This window comes from Boleophthalmus pectinirostris, unplaced genomic scaffold (assembly GCF_026225935.1).
Source record: "Boleophthalmus pectinirostris isolate CB_2022bp ecotype Guang Dong unplaced genomic scaffold, ASM2622593v1 HiC_scaffold_1, whole genome shotgun sequence".
NCBI lineage: Eukaryota > Metazoa > Chordata > Actinopteri > Gobiiformes > Gobiidae > Boleophthalmus > Boleophthalmus pectinirostris.
The window spans coordinates 24,096,583-24,115,695 of NW_026570970.1; the positions used below are offsets into that span (position 1 = coordinate 24,096,583).

General features: G+C 37.1%; 2 protein-coding genes across 2 annotated transcripts; one reads left to right on the forward strand and one right to left on the reverse strand.

Moving 5' to 3' along the window:
- Positions 1-2,743: 2,743 nt before the first annotated feature.
- On the reverse strand, positions 2,744-6,380 carry sowahca (sosondowah ankyrin repeat domain family Ca). The gene is made up of 4 exons (XM_020920364.2): positions 6,047-6,380; positions 4,977-5,368; positions 3,796-4,185; positions 2,744-3,193 (listed from the first exon to the last, which is right to left on the reverse strand). Exons 1-4 carry the CDS (start codon positions 6,378-6,380, stop codon positions 2,744-2,746), a joined length of 1,566 nt encoding a protein of 521 aa, XP_020776023.1.
- Positions 6,381-6,951: 571 nt separating this feature from the next.
- septin10 (septin 10) lies at positions 6,952-15,131 on the forward strand. The gene is given in 11 exon segments (XM_020920231.2): positions 6,952-7,093; positions 7,711-7,825; positions 7,900-8,092; positions 8,617-8,754; positions 8,756-8,801; positions 10,636-10,797; positions 10,978-11,074; positions 11,764-11,932; positions 12,393-12,525; positions 13,356-13,534; positions 14,093-15,131. Coding segments are annotated over 11 exon segments (1,278 nt in total). The 5' UTR covers positions 6,952-7,063; the 3' UTR covers positions 14,109-15,131.
- Positions 15,132-19,113: the final 3,982 nt, after the last annotated feature.

A 19,113-nucleotide genomic window follows, 5' to 3' on the forward strand; every position in this document is an offset into this window, starting at 1 on the left:
CATCACAGGTATATTGTTTTTTTAAATGTCTATCAAAATTTACCAAGTTATGTCCTATTTAATGTCACAGTCATTCAAAACAGACATGAGGCAAACTTTAAAGTTGTAGTATTAGTAGTAGTATCACTGTTTCAACTCATATAGCTGTTTCTTATTTTTTCTAATTTCACAGCTACATTAATTCTTCTAAATTTTTAATAACATTGATTCAAGTATTTTTCATCCTATTCTTGTGAGGTGATACAACAGACATTGTCATTGCAAAGAAAGTGATTCCGGAAATAATGTACATTTTAGATTCTTGAAAATGCATTTGAATTAGGTTATTGTAAACACATTTATTTACTGTTTGCCAACATTCAAATGTACATTGACTGTTGCTGCTCTCTCTTCCATAGACACATGTGATCTTCTCATTTTTCTCAACCTTTTAAAAATAAATCCTATAGAGTAAATGGATGTTGTCCAGTGTAATCCGAGGCCTCCTGGTTGGTCCCTTAGCGCCAGGTGCAGAGTGAAGAACACTGTCAGTCAATATTCACATTGGAGTGAGAGGTGGACAGCTTGTGGACAGGAAGCGGTGGATAAACTCTGAGCACAGCACCAAAGCTGTGGACAGGGGGGCACAGGGACATCAATTATTCAGCTCTATCAGCCTGTGACAATCTGCTGTGTCAGCAGGATAAGCAGCTCATGGGACAGTGTCACTCAAACAACAATGTTCAACAGTGGAAATGCATTTTGCTTTATAGATATTCTTATGTACAGTAGTGAACACAACTGTAGAGTGGATTTGTAAAAAAAAAATTGTGTTTAAAATCATATTTTAGTGCAATACAATTCAAAATTCAACTTTACTTACATACATGCGTACATAAGAACACAAATGAAGTAGTCTTTTTGATTTTTTCAGGTTTTTTTGACCCTTCAATAGTCTTATAACTTATAAGCAACAAATGTAATATCAGGATTGAACTGAAAATTAGCTGAAACTTCTTTAAATACATAGTAGGTCAACACATACAGTATGTTCAACAGTTCATAGCACTGTGGTGTACTGAGGAAAGCAGTGATAGAAGTGAAAGGAAAGTGTTATTTCCAGTGTTGTATATAAATTACTTTTACTTTTAGTACTTCTTGTTTCAAAGGCGAAACTTCAGAGCCTATTTCAAGCGGTACCTTCACAAGTACCAGACAAAAACAGAACAAACAAATAAACAACTATTGCTTTATTCACATTCAGGGCTGACAAATAAAATACTTGGCTCAGGTTTCATACAACACACAAAGTTCACAAACATGATTTTAACAACCGAAAAACATTGCACAAGATGTAAGACGTTCCTTATTCATGCTCTTTACAAAGTGATAATGCTTCATACAAGTTTACACCAAAGTAGCCCTACAATTTGTGCTACCAACTGCAAGAAGTACATTCAGATTTCAGGTTCATTAAAAGGTCAATGAGAGATTCACATATTTAGGGAATACAGTCAAAATCAAATAAAATACATGAGCCAATGTTCGTATACATGCAGGGGCAATACATAAGGGCAGTTAAGCATGTTGCATTATACAAAGCATAATGGAAAAGATTTTGGAAGTATCTAAGGTAGCTTATTTACCACATGGGTCTAGCTGTCAACAAAGTGCTACACTGTAAAGAAATGTTTGTGTTTTTTCCTATTAAAGGGCCTGTACCTTTTTTGAACCAGAACTGAGGAACATGTCCAGTTGTACACTTGTGGTTCTCATTGAGCAAAATGTCTTTAAAATGTATATGCAATATTGTTTATTCTTTTCCCCCACAAATAGCTGCCTTTTTATGGAGTAGAAGTCAGGTACAGGGCAGGCCCTTTAGTGAGTGCAACAAGGGGAAAAAAACTAATTGGATTTCAAGAGGTACAATGTGGTACATTTTTCTATACAGTATCATTATAAAGGTGAATTTTACAAATGAATTCCAACAAGGTTTTTATAGGTCCAAAACAACTGAATAGGCCAGTATGGCAGTTATGACTACCCTCCTATTCCCAAAGTGACACAGTGCAAATGTACAACTGTAATTGAGATAGTCCATGCTTTGCTTTGTGTGTACTAATAAAATCTGCTACATATTTAAAAAAAAAAAAAAAAAAAAACGATGAATGGAACGGAAATAATCATCCAACAATACTCAAATCAAAAAAATGTTAAAATATATCTGAAAACCAAAAAAAAAAAAACCTAAACAAAAAAACCTAAACAAAACATATTTTCAAAATGCTACTTAAATTTTAGAATTGTAAACTAAAACTAATTATAATTTAGTGCAACAACTAAAGTGTTAACAATAAGATTAACAATGTTCTAATAAATAAAATACAATTTGTTTAAATGAGTTTGAAATGACTTTAAATTATAAATATTAAAATAAAGATTGTGATTTAATAATAAACTTGTGCTTTTAAAGTATTGATGAAAGATATTTAAATATATAAAACTGCATCAGGAACATTGTATGGTAATATTAACTAAGTGGAATGTTAGATGGAATGTCACATTTATAGGACCTTTGTCAAAACATTTCCTTGGCAGTCTGACTTCAACATAAAAACTTGGTTATTTTTGCATACATTTTCTACTACTACAATTTCAGTGTAGTGCAAACTTCACTGTTTTGATAAAAAGGAATGTTAACTTATTGAGAGTAAAATTGTAGATATTAAAAAATAAGTTTAAATTGTTTTTTTATTGTGTCTTTTTACCCAAACAGATTTGACAATGGTCGAGTTCGTAGTGGACTTTTTGGCAGATCTTCCCCTTTTCCCACATCTCCAGAGTCCCTGAAGGAGGCACTGTGTATGATTTGTGCTCTATGTCGCCCCCTATGCAGACGAGCATTTAATCGGCTCAGAGATGATTTCCTTTGTATCCCTCCCTTACTCTTCCCTGTCCCATCCTCTGCTGCCTCTGCTGGTGGGTTCAGGAGACGTAGTGGATTGAGGTTGCCCTGGAGAACTCTGGGAAAACGCCAGCGCCCCCCAGTGCTGCTGCTGTTTTCGCTGTCTGACTCTGTGCCAGGTGAAGTGACCACGCCCTCCTCGTGTAGACCAGCGACCAGCGGAGGGGGAAGGTACTGGATGGCCCGCCTCCCGCTGTAGTCTCGCACATCAGGATCTGCCTCCCAGTCCGACAGCAACACACGAACAGCCTTTAAATGGTCAAATGTTTAATATCAGTAAAGGTAACATAAATGTGCTGACTGTAATAGTTGTTTTTGAGTAATATAGTAATTGTAATTATAGGTCAATATTGACAAATATATTGATATTCATCAGGAATGTGCCTGTAAATGTGGTTGAGGTTCATGTTGTAACCACAAAAATGCAGAAACCTTCACATCTCCAAACTCTAATTCTAATAGTAACCAATGTGATGGTAATTGCATTAGTAACATTGGTACTATAACATCTATTATGAGCAATACAAAGAGTAAAGTGGTAAAAGTAACAACAGTGGCAGTTTTAGTATTATTTTTTAGCTGCTACTGAAATGCACTTTTTGTGAGCAACCTCAAAAGTTACAAAAGCCATGCCATCTGTCGGTTTGTACAACTGTGACAAATACAGTAGTGACAGAAAATTCCTTTGTTTTCACACACCCAATTATCTGCTCCTGCCTGCACATAAATAATTACCACAGTCTATTACTAAGTCCAGCTCAAGCAAAAGGAGAGTGATCATGCTACAGTCCACTGGCTCACTGTAACAATTGATCCCTATGCTTACACTGTCCCCCCTCACCATTACCCACCTGTACGTGTCCGTGCATAGCTGCCAGGTGCAGAGGAGTGTATCCAGCACTTGATCTCACATTCACATTCACTGAAACACTGTTGTCTTTAGCGAAGGTTAGCAACTGCGATATTAGCTCATCCTTGCCCTGTTTAGCCGCCCAGTGCAGACAGGTGAAGCCTGTCACAAAGTCCTTCTTGGCCACTAAACTGGGCTCCACAGCTAGCAGTGGCTGTAGACTCTCCCATAGACCATCAGACGCACACAGCATCCACTCATGCTCCAGGGGGTCAAGGGTCACTGAGGCACAGTCTTCATCTGTGTTTGAGGAGAGAATAGACGTGGAGTCACCATCACTTCGCACTGAGTCACGAAGACGAGAGCCACGATTTATAAGAGACCTGCGCACCTGCAAAAAAGACATAATGTAACCACTGACAAAGGGAATGAAATGTCACCAGTTACTAACATGAAATATAAATGATTAAACCATGGGACTAGAAGTTTATGTGCTTGACTACTTGGTAAAAAACTTCCTCATTTATGGTTTGTATATTAACTTGTGGTAAGACATCAACATAAGTGCAGCAGATCATGCTTAGGGTCATGTGACCCATCAGATATATCCCACAGATGAGCAACTGTACAACTAAAGAAACTAAATGCATACAGTGTGATTATAACATAATAACTGGTAATAATGTAATAATGCCTATTTCTGAACATAACTGTCTCTTAAACATAGAAAAGCCTGTTATAAAAACTAGGCAGATTAAAGTATAGCCTCTAAAACCTCTGACCTGCTGTAAAATTTAAACAGCTGTGTAATCAATAAGTACTGAATTTTGACTGATAAATGTGACCTCAAAGGTCATGAGGAGGTGAATGTGTCAGATGATGTCTTATGACTTTCACAAGTATCCTTAAGGCATGCTAGTCTATACAAAATAATCAACAAGCATCTTGAAAAATGTTGTATGATGGAGCACTATAAGTAAAACTAAAACTATATTTTCAAAAGGGCTTGGACTGGAATCTATCTAACAATAGCTAAACTGTTACTCTTATTGAAAGTGCAAATTTTGTCTACAGTAATTTAACTGATCTTTGATGATGATACGAAATGATAAGCACATTACGCTCACAGTGAGGAAAAGAAAAAAAAACATTTAAAATCCTCTTTACATGTGCTTACTGTACCTGTGGAGAGCTGTTCATCATGAGCTCTATAAAGTTCCTGCGACTCCCTTTTGGCGTGTGTATGTCCCCAATGGTCTCCAGGCCCTCCAGAGTGCTGTCCTCAGATAAACAGCTGGTGAGGATGGCGCGCTGGGAGCCTTTGGACACTCTGCGCAGGGCCCTCAGCTGCTGACTGTGGGAACCTGCCGCATGCACCTGCTCCAGCTCAGATGCTCCGATGACAGGTGCAGACTCTCGCCTCCTCCTGTCTCTCAACCTTACCTCTCCAGCCCCGCCCCCAGAGGTAGGGGTGCCATGTCTGTGGTTTTGGGTTTGGGGCAGAGTAGCAGGTTGCTTGTTGCCATTGGATTCTTTGGCGTTGTCAAGAGCATCTGCAGGTGGACTTAATGCTTCTATGGAAAACAAAGCACATAATAAACAAGTTTAATGTAACTGATAAATAGCTGTTGGTTTTCTAACTTTCTGCTGGTTAAATCGACAATTTTGTGAAGCTCTGTGAAGCGACTGCTGTTGTGATTTGAGCTCTACAAAAATAAATTTAATTAAACTTTAACTTTATGTCATTGGGTATTCATTTTGTTGCATCTGTAGGTTTGTAAAGGAATCTTGAATGAATAATTCAATAATCAAATACTACTATAATACAAGTTGATAATAGAAATTAAAATAATTTGTTATCACCTGAATTTCTCCTTTTTACTATTAACTGGATATGTTTATTATTACATGAGTGATGAGCAGTGAAATAGGCTCCCATTGAATAGGGCCTATCATGAATGTCTAGTTACATTGCTAGAGGGCTTTTAAAAGTAGGGCAGAAAAATACAAGCTACAACAGTAACCTAATTCATAGTGCAATGCAAAAGGAGAAAAAAAACTATTGTTAAATTGTATAAACGATGTTACAATGCTTAAGCTTACCTTTGAGATTATTGTATGTAACTGTTATTTATCTTTAATTACTTGGCTACAAACACAGGCCTAAGCTAAAACAGCATGCTTTGGGTTGCGGTAGCAGTGCTCTCTAAAGATCAGTCAACTAAATAGCCTGTAATCACAGTCTGACTCACCTGTTTGCTGTTTGTTGTCGGGGTTGCCATTGACAAAGTGAATGTTCCCATTGCATTCTGAATGAGGCTGGCCGTGCACAGCCGAGCCTGAACGCATCACCTCCTCGTCGCTGTTTTCGCTGTTTAAACAGACAATTTTTTCCCCATCTTCGACTTTCACGGACCCCACGGTGTCCACGATCCTCCTCACCATCTTTCGCCTCTCCTCAGCTTCTTGTGACTCATTCTCCGCGCAATCTGATAGGAAATGATCGATCAGCTCCATCAGTTGGACCCTCCCTCCATGGTCCTTTAGGTAATCCCGCACGGCTTGCTCTGTGCATTGGGATGTCATGCTTTTTATGGAGAAAAATACCAAACGTCAAACAAAGACGTGTCAAAATATCGTGGTTTTCACGTAGATGCCATTCCCTCGTTTTGGTGACGGCATGACAGCATCTTCATCCTCGGCCTCCCTCCTCCTCCTGCTCTCCTCCTCTGTGGGAAAAACCAATGTTGTGTGCATGTACAGTGACCACAGGTAGAGGGCGCTAAACCACAAACAAAGCGTATGGACTCTTATTAAGAAATATATTTTTAAATAGAACACAATGTCAGCACGTGTATTTCCCTCAAACAATGATGCCAAAAATAGGCCTATGTTTTATTTATTATTTTTGGCATTTTTAAAATAACGTTTAACTGAAAAGAATGAACGGCTCGTACCATTATAGTGTGAAAAAGGGGTGCTTAGAAAAAGTATATCGTTTCGAAATTTGCGGCTGAACTAAATATTAAATATGACTAAATATTTATGTTTCAGAATTCACATTTTGCAAATATTGTTGATAAAGCCCAACAAAGTAATAAAATCAAATCCGACTTATTTCTCTTTTGTGTGGAGTGGTACATTCTGTCCAGTTGTCGACGCTAGACGGTCACAGTGGGGCGGTCTGTAAGGATTTTCAAAGAAAGATTTTTTACTTTGTAATAAGTTTGATTTTGTTTTATTCATTCAGTATTACAAGTATATAAACCATGGCTTCCTCAGATGTCGCTCGCCAACTGGTATGTGCTTCTATTTAGTGTTCTTACAGAGTTTTCACAACATTCATGGTATTCCAGGGAGTGTCCAATGCTAATGTTGGGTTAGCAGCAGCTAGCCGAGATTGAAATAGTTTTGTGTTGTGATTAATATAACCAAAACAACCGTACCACTCATCCGGTCACATACCTATCATACGAAAATACTTTTCTGGATTTCTAGAGTCTAGGTTGTACCAAGTGACTGAGAAAGTGTCTCAAACAAAGATCTTCAACCTTTTCCCAACGAATCACTGCATAGTATCTGTATATTTATTTGTCCTTTGCAACAGTTCATTCCTTACTGTGTTAGCATGGCAGGTAAGTTTCTTTGGTGCCAATCAGACAAATATGATTAATAAAGTTGTTATACGTAAAGTTAATTTTGAATGACTCAATCATTTAGTGTATAATTAAAAATTCAGTAAGATAACCCTGAAAGAAAAAATAATTTTTACTTTTAAAATGAGTGGGCTTATACTGCTCCTGTTAATTAATTCCAAGACTTTTGTGATGTGGACTTAATTATAATAGAAATGTACTAATAATGATTGTATTTATGTCATGTGTAATAATGAAAATATTCTGTGTTTTGCCTCCAGGATAAGAACATTCGCCCCCTGAACTTGGCCGGTCATGTGGGCTTTGACAGTCTTCCTGATCAGCTGGTCAATAAATCTATTTGCCAGGGATTCTGCTTCAACATACTCTGCATTGGTACAGCATTACATAAACACAGTTTAACTTTATAGATTCTGAATCTAAATTGACTGATTACTGTATTGATGCAGGTGAAACTGGTATTGGCAAGTCGACTTTGATGGATACTCTTTTTAATACAAACTTTGAGAATTTCGAGTCATCGCACTTTGAGCCTCAGGTGAAGCTCCGTGCTCAAACCTACGACCTTCAAGAGAGCAATGTGCTGCGCCTCACTGTGGTCAACACTGTGGGGTTTGGGGACCAGATGAACAAACAGGAGAGGTGGGACTATTGTTCTTATTCCTCATATGACTGCATGTAATATGTGGAATAAGCTGTTGATATATCTGTACCTTTATTATTAACATATTTGATAATTAATGAAAGAAAAAATCATTGCGGGACAATATGGCAACTAAATGTATGTTTTTGTCTTTTTAAGAATAAATAAAGAAGACGTTCAATATTAATTTCCTGAATATAAACAGTTAAGACTTTTAATAATTTATCAAAAGTCAGACAATTGGCTGAGGACCTCTCAAGAATATCATTGATAATTAGAAATGGCTCAGTCTCAATTTACATTTAATTCATTACTCAGCCTCAGCACTTACTCAGTCATTCCTCACCTAATTTGATGCATGATCTGTTCACTTCCTTCAACCTTACACAGATTTTGTGTGTTTTCAAGCACAAAAAATAAGTCTACCAATATGAAATTATAATAGTTTTTACCTAATGTACAAATATGCATGTGTTTCATTTAATGTGATTAACTGAAGTGTATTGTTTTGTGTGTGTTACAGTTACCAGCCGGTGGTGGACTACATTGACAGACAGTTTGAGAGTTATTTGCAGGAGGAGCTGAAGATCAAACGCTCACTGCACAACTACCACGACTCACGTGTCCATGCATGTCTCTACTTCATCTCCCCCTCGGGACACGCTCAAATCTCTGGACCTGGTCACCATGAAGAAACTGGACAGCAAGGTAGAACTCAGAAAAATATTTTATGATCCATTGAAGGGCACATGATTAAAGGGTTTCTTGGCAGATTGCCTGTCATATCTAACCACCATTTCGCAAGCTAAGATTGACCTGAAATGTATTTTGCATATCTGCACATAAATCTTTTCATGGTTTTAAATCTTTGTTATTGAAAACCTACTTGAAAAAAAAAATCTAAATAGTTTTCTTTGAAGTCCATTACTGTTTTTAAATAATACAGTTGTGATTATATACGCTCATGTTATTTTCTTCTCATTCCAGCTAATACAAAAAAGAAAATCGTAGTCTCATATAGTTTTCTTCCAGTTGTTTTTGCATATTAGAGAAGTATCTCCCTAGTCCCTAGTTTAGGCCCTTCTGTGGCTGTCCCACCTCTTGGTGTTTTAATGGTTAGTCAAGCCTCTTCCAGTTCTTTCTTTTCTCTCTGTCGATCTCTCTCCCTCGCTTCCTTCTCTCTCTCTTGCTCTTTTTTCTCCTCTTTTTCTTCTTATTCCCTGTTCTCTCTATTCCACTGCTCTTTCTCCCTATCTTTCTTTGTCTCTCTTCCTGCCCCCCCCCCCCCCTTCTCTTCTTCTCCCCCTCTTTCTTCCCCTTCAACCCTCTCTGCTCTCTCTTTCTCTCTCTCTCTCTCTCTCTCCCTTATCTCTCCCCCCTCTCTCCTCCAGTAGCCACAGACTTTCCCAGGCTCTGTGTGTAGCTGCTTGTGTCCATTGGTGCCGCTGTGTGATTTCAGTGTCAGTATAACCCTGGATTTGCGTGTGAAAAGAGCGGAAAAAACAGTGGAATGCCGTAATCACTTCGCGCATACACTTCACCACTTTACCGTAGTTGCCCCTTTTGTTTCACTTACCGTTATACTGAATGTGCTAGCTTGACAGAAAACACCCATTTCTCTATTAGATTTAGTGCGGTGCTTTTTGTATGTTGTGCGCTTGTAGCTGGATGTGTGGTCGGCATAGAAACTCCAATAGTGACAAGGGCCCATTCCAGTGCTGTCTTTGGCATGACGAGATGGCAGACACTGAGGAGGAATGTAGCGGTGAATGCCAGAAATAACATGGCTGCAGATTGTGTAGCTTCAGAGCAGTTAAATTAGGGCCAGAAACTATCATTAGACCAATGTTATAACAACTGTTGTTTTGTGCTTGTTTGATGTTAAAATGTTATGTTCAGGGCATTCTGTTGTTGAACACTGTCAGGTTTCAAATATATTTAAAAGCACTCCTTCATCATATGTCACAGCATTTTATCTGCATGTTTATTTCTTCCTATTTCTTATTAAATGTTACTTAGCTCAGCCAATTTATTGTATTTACAATGGTGTTCATGCTTCCCAGAAGACTATTGAAAAGGAGGTCCCTTTTCTTTTGAGGTGATTCATTTGCTGTGAGGTTTTGTGGTGTTGTGCTGTGATAGCTTTTGGTCTCCATCACTTACTTAGCTTCACCACTACTGACTCCCAATAATCACAGCTGAGGTTTCTTAAGCATTTGTTATTTAACACCAGCTAAAACATTATATTTCTGAACATTAAATTCAGGTTTGTACATTTTTGTTTAAAAAGCAAGATTTTCAGGTTTCGAGAATTTTTGTCGATCAGATTGGTTGCCAAATAGAAAAACAATCCAGTTAATTTTCCAAGCTTAAATTAAACGAGTGGTTTTGCATCAAGAATAGCACATGATGTTTTATTATAAAACTGTCACACAAGGATACTATGTCTAGAATTGAAAGAGAAAAAGAAGGCACCATTTGAAACCAAATATATTGCTATAGTGTTATGTTTCATAGTGATTCCATGATGTGTTTTCTGCAGGTGAACATCATCCCGGTGATCGCCAAAGCAGACACCATCAGTAAGAGCGAGCTGCACAAGTTTAAAATCAAAATTATGAGTGAACTTGTCAGTAATGGAGTCCAGATCTACCAGTTTCCCATCGATGACGAGACAGTGGCCAAAGTCAACACCTCCATGAATGTAAGTCAGTAGGAAGTGTTAATGCAGACGTGGTCATAGTACTTCAAATACTTCATACAATGTTTCCCACAGGTTTATACTAAGACTGTGGTCCCAAAAACTATCCTTTATTCTGATCAATCAGAATAGATGTCACCTCTTATTTTTTTTTAAACTGATTACATATTGTGTGTGTTTCAGGGTCATTTGCCTTTCGCTGTAGTAGGAAGTACAGAGGAAGTGATGGTTGGAAATAAAATGGTGAAGGCCCGTCAGTATCCTTGGGGCATAGTACAAGGTAAATGTACAGTTTAATCTATAATAATATAATTCATTAAACATTATGAATGTGGTGTATGTGATTTGTGGTGGTCAGAGTCGGAGCAGCTGATGGCGCAGATTGGCAGCCTTGTGTCCGTCAAATTGCAATAATGGCTTACCATTTCAGCAAATAAATTAATAATGCAATGCAATTTGGCAAGGCAAGTTTATTTGTATACCACTATTCACACATTAAGTATTTCAAAGTGCTTTGTCTAAGAAAGACATTAAAATCACAATACAAACAAACAAATAAAAAACATAAATAATCATCATAAAATGAGATTAGTTCAGAGTAAGGGACTAGCTCAGATCTTCAGGAAGTTTGTGTGATGGTTGGGTGTCTTGAAAGGCAATGTGTTATTATTATTGCTATAATTTACATTGGACCATACCAATTCTGGCAATAAGCTATTCACAATTGTTTATTCCTCAGTACATTATCAGACCACTCTGCTCTAAATGGAAATACACAGGTGTAAAAGATATATTTATTCATCCCATTGCTGTTGGCACCTCACAATTTTGTGTGTAACAGTAACTGCATTATTTTATACATTTTAACAAACAATAAATGCCAGCACAGCAGAAAAAAGTCAATATAATCTAGATTTTATCTGTTTGTTCTGTATTTCTATGTGTAATGGAGTGTAATGTGTTTCCCAGTTGAGAATGAGAGCCACTGTGATTTCATGAAGCTGAGGGAGATGCTGATTTGTGTGAACATGGAAGACCTGAGAGAGCAGACTCACACCAGACACTATGAGCTCTACAGACGCTGCAAACTGGAGGAGATGGGCTTCAAGGACACAGACCCCGAGTGCAAGCCTGTCAGGTACCAGAACTCTACTATATATTTATTTAGAATTTACTTGCTTCTGTAGGTTTGTATTAAGTTTATTAGTATAGCACAATTTGTTCACAAAATAATTGTAAGAAAGAAAAGCACATTAAAATTACAATATCAACAATAAGTCAGTAAAAAAAAACATAAATAACTGTGATAAAATTACCTTAAAAGGCCAAGAGACCAATCAGAATTTTCAGTCATTTCCACAGCTATACGGAACCATTTTGAGCCTGGATTTGAACATTGCCAGAGAGTATAGGCATGTCTCATATCTTCAGGAAGACTGTTCCAACTAAAACTCTGAAAACTGTATGTTTGAATATCTCTAGAATAAAGTAAGCAACTGCCACTGCAAGTTCAGCAATATTTCTTAGGAGTGACATAAAAAAAGGCACGGATTCAAGTAACTACTAGTAAATGTATTTCCCTGTGTGTGTGTGTTAAGTTTGCAGGAAACGTATGAAGCGAAGCGTCAGGAGTTCCTGTTGGAGCTGCAGAGGAGAGAGGATGAGATGAGACAGATGTTTGTGCAGAGGGTTAAGGAGAAGGAGGCGGAGCTTAAAGATGCTGAGAGAGAGGTAGCACTCTACTATGGGCTTTCATTAACTGAAATATACACTACTCTAAATGTATTATAAGAGGTAAAATGGTATTAAGTGAAGTGTAGAAGTCTGAACTTTATCAAACTGTCAAATAAAATTCCTCAAGGCTAAAACAAAAATGAACTTAAATTAAATTTAGCCTTCAAATTAATTTAATTTTACAAACTCCAAATAAACTAATTTAGGTTTTGATCCAGTCTTTGGAAACCACTGCAAATGGCAACACTGACATAATGTAATTTTTGCCCTCTTTCATATTCTAGTCTTTTATAGTTAAATCATCCTTAAATGTGCATTGTTATTGCCTTGTCTGGAATGCTTCACAGTATGGCATCAAGCCTTTCTAATCCATGGAGACCAAACCATGTTACATCATCCACGCTCACAGTGAGAATACCTGTTTTCATTCTAGGTATTTCTGAGCTATAAAACCATCTGTAATTGAATAAATGTAAGGTGTAGAGCTTTCAGTGTCATACTGTGGAACATTGAATATAGGCAGACTAATAACCTATCCGTAGAATCAAGAAGGTGACGGAACACAACCGAAAAGTTACACAGTACACCTTTAATCCTCTGTAAATGCGTAACTGTACATCTGTTTAATAATCAATAATAGAAAAAGAGAATATTTCCGAGTACCACCATCAGGCCTAAATTGGGGTTATGTATAATCTAATGACACTAACCCATGTACACACACACACATGCACAAATATTTGTCTCTAGATAAAACATACTCATATAAATATAAGTGCATATATCATAGAGCTCCTTTCATATGTTTTCTGTGTCTCTTGTTTTAGCTGCAGAGCCGTTTTGAGCAGCTAAAGCGACTCCACGCAGATGAGAAGGCGGCTCTGGAGGATAAGAAGAAGGCTCTGGAGGAAGACCAGGTCTCATTCAGTAAACGACGCGCCGCGGCTCAGCTCCTGCAGGGACAGAGCCTCACAGCCAACGGCAAGAAAGACAAGGACCGCAAGAAGTAAGATGCACTGCCCTCCACACTACTCACAAAAATACACTAGTATACTTACTTTGAGTAGGTTGTTAGCCTGGGGTTTCATCCTGTGTAAAATTACCTTGTGAAGTGATGAATTATCAAAGGGAGATGTTTTTTTTATGTAGCTTTAGTAAGAATTTTAGAAAAAGAATATAGTAAGCATAGGAAAGAAATTGAAATTGCTCAAGCTTTTCCAAAATATAAATACTGCCATCTAGTGGTGATGTCATTCTTCCTCACAATTTAAGAAAAAAAAGTTGGAATTTAGTTCCCTTTATTTTACTACAAGGTATGTTTTAATTAAATAGTTATAGTTTCATTACTTTACATTACATGGTTGATATTTACTTTAATTTGGTAAGTACAATTAAGTTCAGTGTATTTATCACTATTGTTTTCCATGTTTTTACATGGTTACTTGTCATTGAAAAATATTTTTACCTATTTTTTGTTGATGTTTTATTTCCATTTATTAACTAGAATAACCTTTCTGAGGACTGATTTGTTGCTGAATTAAATATTATTTTTCTTTTGTTACAGCTCCGGCTTCATGTAAAGACCTGAATGGACCTGAACTGAACAGCAACAGTACCCAGCTCCAGTCTAAATCACTAATGGCAATGACTTTATTTTTTGCGCCAAAGTTAAGTCCAAGTGGACTCCTCCTCTGTGTCATTTGTCTTCTGCTTTGTGGGTTTTTATGTTTTAATATTGTGTATTTATCCTTTCTTTTTATATACAGTTTGTGCTTTTATTTTCCGTTTACCTCCTTAACTTTATGTACAAAGAGGGACATCTTAGCAGACTCAGCCTCACAGCCACAGCACTACACTCATGTTAAACATACTGGGGCATTTTAAAGACTCCTATACAATAAAAAGGGACCTGCTTTCATGTACACATAGGGACAAACTAAATCTGTAATTTAAACTAAATTTTCTATTATTTTACAAGGCATTTTAATCTTTTCATTTCTTCCTTAATATCAGAATTTCATTGACTGTGATCATTTTTTATACCATGGGAACATATTGAATTTTGCTAGGACAAAACCGTAATTGCCGTTAAGTCTTTTCATGATAATTTCATTCATTTTGAGGGTATATTGTGGTCATTATAGGAAAACTTGAATAGTGTTTTCATAGGGAATGTGTAATACAAAAATCAGCAGTAATAACAATGGGACTCTGCCTTTGTCTGCATTAGGTACATGTTACAGAATATATTTATATGTACAATGTTTACTCTACTACACTGCCAGCCAACAAGAAAACAATGAGCATTTTCAAGTGTATCTTATCCTTTTTATATTAACTATTGAGTGTTTTATATAGTAGTATTTTCTGCACAACCAAAAACACTACTTTGTCTTGTTAAATGTGTAGCACCTGAACTACAACTCAAAGCACAGCCAAGTTTCTGAACACTAGATTTGTTAGTGCCTTATTAATAGTATGATACTCACTCATAAATGCAGTTAATTTGACCTGTGCCTCATGTTACACTTGTGTTTGAGGAAACAACAGTGTTATTTGGGAGTGTTTTTATTCTTTCAAAATAAATCCTGTATTTTTGACAAGACAGCTGTCCTTGTTTGTGATTTAAGAGGATGTAGCAGCAGTTTGAGTAGACCAATAATATTTACACATATTCAGCAGAGCACTATTTATTAAAGGTGCACTATGTAACTTTTCTGATGGAGAGTTTGCCACCTGCTTGATTTCATTAATCTTATTACATTGGCCTTGATTATGCTACCAGATAAAGGTGCAGGACAGATCTTTGGAGAGGTAACACAGTTAAGAGTAAAACTACAAATGTGCAAAAACACTTGTACTTGAATAAATGCATGATAGATTTGCTTAATGCCATACTCTGGAACATTATGGGCAAAGCCATTACATTGCCATGAAACAAGCACATGGCAGATCCATCCCCAAGTTACATAGTGCACCTTTAACTGAATATTTTGTCTAAACATGTTATTGTTTTGTGATTTCCCCTGATATATCTTTTCAAACAAGAACTACCTTATGTGTGCTCTTTTTGCTATGATGATTGCCTGGCCTTTTATTTCACTGTTATGGAAATTCATTCCACTATTATGCAAATATAGATCCTAGGCGAATTAGATTTTATATTGTACATTTTCAAGATGTTTTAATATAATATGAATTCTGCCATTTGCTCACAGCCTTTCAGCAACTGTTGGGCGAGCCTTATTATGTTGCTATATTTGAGCACAGTACACAGAGGGACTACCCAACTAAGGCTGTTTGGAGGTCATGAGGAGTGCAACGTCGCCCCCTTCAGGTTTGGCTTTCTTTCAATTGACTGGGAGCTAAAACACGCACACTGATAGACAGACAGGTAGACAGGTGGCGGGTACAGAGGAGAGAGTGAGAGAGAGAGAGGGGAGCGTGTGGTGGAGCTGATGGGTTCCCTGAGGCACACTGACGCACCTGGCTGCTCCGCTTGGAAACAGGACGTCATAAGGTAAACCAGTGTAAAAGTCTGACATGTTTAGCGCCTCTATGGGACCTGCACATTCTGGTCAGTGATTTTTCTTGCTGAAGTAAATACTGTTCATTGGATATTGTTGAATTTCAGATTACACCACAAAATTGTATTGGAATTGAAATGTGGGCTATGCAGAAGTAACAGTGCAGGTTTTGTGGTAAACATAACTCACGAATCTATGTATTTTTTGTATAATTTAAATGTATTTTTAATGTTAGGCCTTCATATCAAATTTACTTTTAACGTGGTTCACAATGCAAATGGAAATAGTTCTAGCAGCAACAATGGCCAGGAATCTTTTGTTCTGGTTACGTACATTTACCTTGGTATAAACATTAGAATATTTCCTCTGTATTCCCGTCTTAGCTTTACATTGAGGACACAGGGTGTCCTCCTCTTGCCTTGTGCCCTTGTCCCGTGTGAAGTCACTCTAAATGCAAATGGAGCAGATGAGTGGAGACAGAGGCACTGCTGGAGATCAGGCTGTCATTTAACAGTCTTGCTGCATTAACAATTACACTCCTCACTCCTCAGACTGTGGAGGTCTAACCAGGCACACAGCGACAGACAACAGAGACTAAACAGTGAGGATGCAATAGAGACTAAACTTAAAGATGGTTCTTACTGAGTTTTATAATGTTAAGCTGTCACTGAAGTACAGCACAGCAGTGGTCCACTGCTTCTAACAGGCTGCCCCAAGTGCTGCCTTGAAGAAGAATAGGTCACATTTAACTACCTAATTATTAGTGACAAAGACAGTTTTTTCTACTTTTCCAAGTATCCAAAAGGAATATTCACAGATGTTGGACTTCATAACTACTACCTAGCTCTTACATATGGCTATATTTCTGTATATTATTTATTATAAGTCTGCATAGTAACCATATTATTATAGCAGTCTAGATCTGATCTCCATTGAATATAATGTTTTTCATTATTATACTGTTCTGCCTCTGATGGTACAGATACAGGTGCAGCTGTACTACTGTTGGAACTATTAACTCTAAATATTAGCTATAATGATTATGGATATACTTTTATTATTGTGATTCGTGTGGAACCTGTAAAAGCATTTACAGTTCATAAAATAGGGTCCTAATTGGATTATTGCAATATAATTCAAATGCAGATAAGAGAAAACAGACAGAATCTTAGTTAAAACAAAGGCATTTATTGCGAATGCACTTGACATGAAAAAACAATCAAATCAACCACGGCTCATCGGTACAAGACGATGTAATGACCACATGGTAGAAAGAGCATGACTTCAGCGGCACAAAAGGCCTATAAATATTCTGCACAATATAGAATTATATATACTTTTGACTCTTTCAGCTCCACTTTCACAGCCAAACCCCGTCCAGTACCTGTGCAGGATCAAAGTCCATAGCACATGTCCATAAAACTCAGTATTTATGTAAAAAGCTACAGAGGCCCCGCCCACTTGAACCCCACCATTCACACACACACTCACACACACGCATCAGTATCCATAGGACCAAATATAACATCTAATTCAAGATGGTAATGGTTCTGGCTTCCTGGAGGGAACAGAGATTTAAAGAAACAGTATTATGATTATTTAGATTGGTTTTGGTTATTATTATGCTAATTTAAGATTATTGGTGTTCTCTGCCTTAGCAAAAGTGTAGAATTGGAAAAAAAAAAAAAAACATACAAAAATCCAAAATTTCTTTAAGCATTTTGTGAAATTTTGACATTTTTATAATACACAGTAATAACCATAATAGAGTCCCTTCAAATCCAACAACTCACTAATACAATGTTATGTCCTGGTTTTGAAAATACAACGATACAAAACAAGGTGAAAATCTGTGACTGAAACATTGTAGAGAAGTAGTATTTACAACCAGGAAGCCGAGACCAGTGACAAGCATTTGAACATCACCAAGGAAACAGAAAAACAAATGTCCGATCGGCGCTTCAAGTTATTTTACATAAAGTGAACACTGTGCCACCGTGGTTAGGTTCCTGATGTTGTAAACTCCCTCACAGCATAGACCTCAACACAAAAAAGACATTTTCAAATATTCAAAATACAAATCAATACAAGAAATCCTGCCTAGATTTGAATACTGAGTTGTGATCTGCTGGTTTGTGCCTAAGATCTAACAGAACACGGAAAGACACACGGAATAGCCAAGTTGTTTCACCAGGACAAAAGACGAAACTGCTCCTATAGTAAACAGTGTATGTTGGCATTTGTAGGCACTAGGGTCTGACTGACAGCTTTCAAAGGCAAGTGATTTATTTATACATCCATTATTAAGTGGAAGAAAAGTAAAACAGTTAGTTAAATGTAAGTCAGTACTCCTGTATAAATATACAAGCATTTATCTTATGTGAAGTGTATTCAGCTGCGTGTTAACTAATATCCATAGCTATCCGTAATGCAATAGTTTTAAGCCTAAAAAGCACATTTAAAACATAAGATTCTGCAAAATGGTTTATAAAGTGGTTAGCAGTTTATAAAGGTTCAGAAACTATAGCTCATTAGTTACCACATAGCAGATAAGCCGTGAGCAAGCTTTCAAACTTTTGTCATAATTTTTTGGGGAAAGTATATGGGGAAAAATGAATGAGAAATTTTATCCAGAACCAGGGGGTGGGCGGTCACTGTTGAGCTCCATAATGCAGCTCAATAGTTGGGGCATTTCAGGTTCACATTACTGTTGTGTCCTTAGGCAAGACATCTCACCCCTCGTGCTTTTATGAATGCTTTAGTGTTATTGTGTGGTGGTGGTTTGAAAGGCTTTTGGTGCAGTAGGGTGTCATATAACTTTTCCATTTTATGAGAAAGTAAATACTGGAATTTTTTCACAATGAGTACTGAGTCTTACATTTTAAACTTTATTTTGTTCATGTGCTCCCGGGATGAATACTTTAAAGGTGCACTTTGCAATTTTTCAGGTGGGGTGCCTATCGTCCATATCCTCATGGAGAATTGCTTTGACTGCAATATTCCACAGTACTGGCATTAAATATCTACATTTCTAGGTGCCGCCACTAAGTTACTGGTC

Coding starts and splice junctions, on each gene's coding strand:
- sowahca (XM_020920364.2), bottom strand. CDS start 6,380: ATGACATCCCAATGCACAGAGCAAGCCGTGCGGGATTACCTAAAGGAC. Junction 5,369..6,046: donor CGACAACAAACAGCAAACAG/GTGAGTCAGACT, acceptor TGTTTTCCATAG/AAGCATTAAGTCCACCTGCA. Junction 4,186..4,976: donor TGATGAACAGCTCTCCACAG/GTACAGTAAGCA, acceptor TCTTTTTTGCAG/GTGCGCAGGTCTCTTATAAA.